This window comes from Sprattus sprattus, assembly GCF_963457725.1.
Source record: "Sprattus sprattus genome assembly, chromosome: 2".
In the NCBI taxonomy this organism is placed as follows: Eukaryota; Metazoa; Chordata; class Actinopteri; order Clupeiformes; family Clupeidae; genus Sprattus; species Sprattus sprattus.
The window spans coordinates 36,915,412-36,916,957 of NC_137921.1; the positions used below are offsets into that span (position 1 = coordinate 36,915,412).

The 1,546-nt window shown below is 47.2% G+C and overlaps 1 protein-coding gene across 1 annotated transcript in view; it reads left to right on the plus strand.

Moving 5' to 3' along the window:
- Positions 1–745, plus strand: part of prdm5 (PR domain containing 5) — a gene marked incomplete at both ends in the record, with an annotated part of 52,804 nt that extends 52,059 nt beyond the window's left edge. Inside the window, one exon of the mRNA XM_080859979.1 lies at positions 660–745. Coding sequence (XP_080716105.1) covers positions 660–745 — 86 coding nt within the window. The remainder of the gene's footprint in view (positions 1–659) is intronic.
- Between the last annotated feature and the right edge of the window lie 801 nt (positions 746–1,546).

Below are 1,546 nucleotides of genomic sequence, written 5' to 3' on the forward strand. Positions count from 1 at the left end.
CACAACAGTGATGATGACGGTATCGTTTTTGCTTTGACTGCCTCGCATCAGAATTCATACCATAGCGGGACTTTTACCAGTTCCAGAGGATGCCCTTCGGCATGGCTAACAAAACATCCTCTGATCCAGGACGCCCCACAACCCCCCCACCTCCCCCCCCCCACTCTCATTTGTATCTCATGTCTTTATCTCCATCTCTTGCACCCCCAACCTCCTCTCTTCATCTTTCTTTTCTTCTCTTCTCTCTTTCCCCTTTCTCTCTTTCCATCTCTCTCCCTGTTCCTATTTACTGATTGTTTCCACACCCAGGCTGGGGAAGTGCAGCTGGAGACTGTAAAAATAAACTCGGCATGTTTAAAAACGAGGAGATTAGCCCCTTTTTTATGGCACCCCTTTCATGTGTGCGTCGGTGAGTGTTGGCCGCGGTGAGCTAGAGCAGGTTGGGTTCAGAGCTAAGAAGGTGCTGCTGTGCTCTGCCTCGCTCTGCTCTGCCCGCCTGGTCCAAGCCAAGCATGCCGGAATGTGGAGGAGTCCTGTTGGACTCTCTCTCCCCCTCTTTCCCTTTTTTTTATGTGATGAAAAACACTAATTGGCAAGGGAGCTCAAAAAACGTCCTGCAGCCAGATGTGTTCCTGTGAAATGCCTTTTGTACTCTGCAGGTCTGGAGAGGGGTGCTGGGCCAAGCCCCGTGCTACAGAGAGCAGCAGTGCAGTGCACCGGCACCCACACCGGCACCTCTTACTAACCAGAGCCACTCCAGAATAACAAAACAGACCGAAAATGGCTGTTTTCAAAGAGGCTGAAGACAGTCACTTCACTGTGGGGCTGAGAGGACAGAGGCTCCACCATTTTTCCAACCATATCAGAGAGCTTTTAGGAGAAAAGGTCAATTGTTGCAAAAAACAAAGCGTCTAGCATGGGCTCATCCAGTCCCATGTTTTCCATTTTCACAAGGCTGCTTTGATAGTTTTCCTTTTTGCAAGAGAGTGACTCAGTGAGGACACAAGAGGCCTGCAATAAAAATGACCTCAGGGTTTTTCATAGAGCTCTTGGTTACAGTTTGATAGCCTGACCTTTATATGAGCAAACAAATGTAATTGATGACAGGTTTGTACGTGTGCCAGACGTGAAAATGGATTGCGGTGGGACACGCATTTCACTTGGCTAGACAGAACAGGCTCATAGGTCCTTTGCAGGATTTCAAAAATGTAGTATGTCATTGAATTTAGTTTGTGATCTGAAGGTGATCTAGAGGCAGTGGGAGGCAGTTTCCAGGGTCTTCTTATATGCTTAGAGAATGAATGGGGTTCAATCTGGGGGGACCCGTTCTGGGGGATTTTAGCCCATGCCTAAAATGTTGTCCAAACCCAGGAAACCTCACAAGATCCTCCTGACTACGTCTTAAAAATGGGTTGAAATTGTATGTATTGAAACAATTATTCAGGTGTGAAGGTTTTGGGTAGATATACTTTGGTAAACTGCAATCCTGCAACCTGGGTTGACCATCTTTCAGAGAGAAGAGTTTCTTGTACCATGTTTTGCTTGA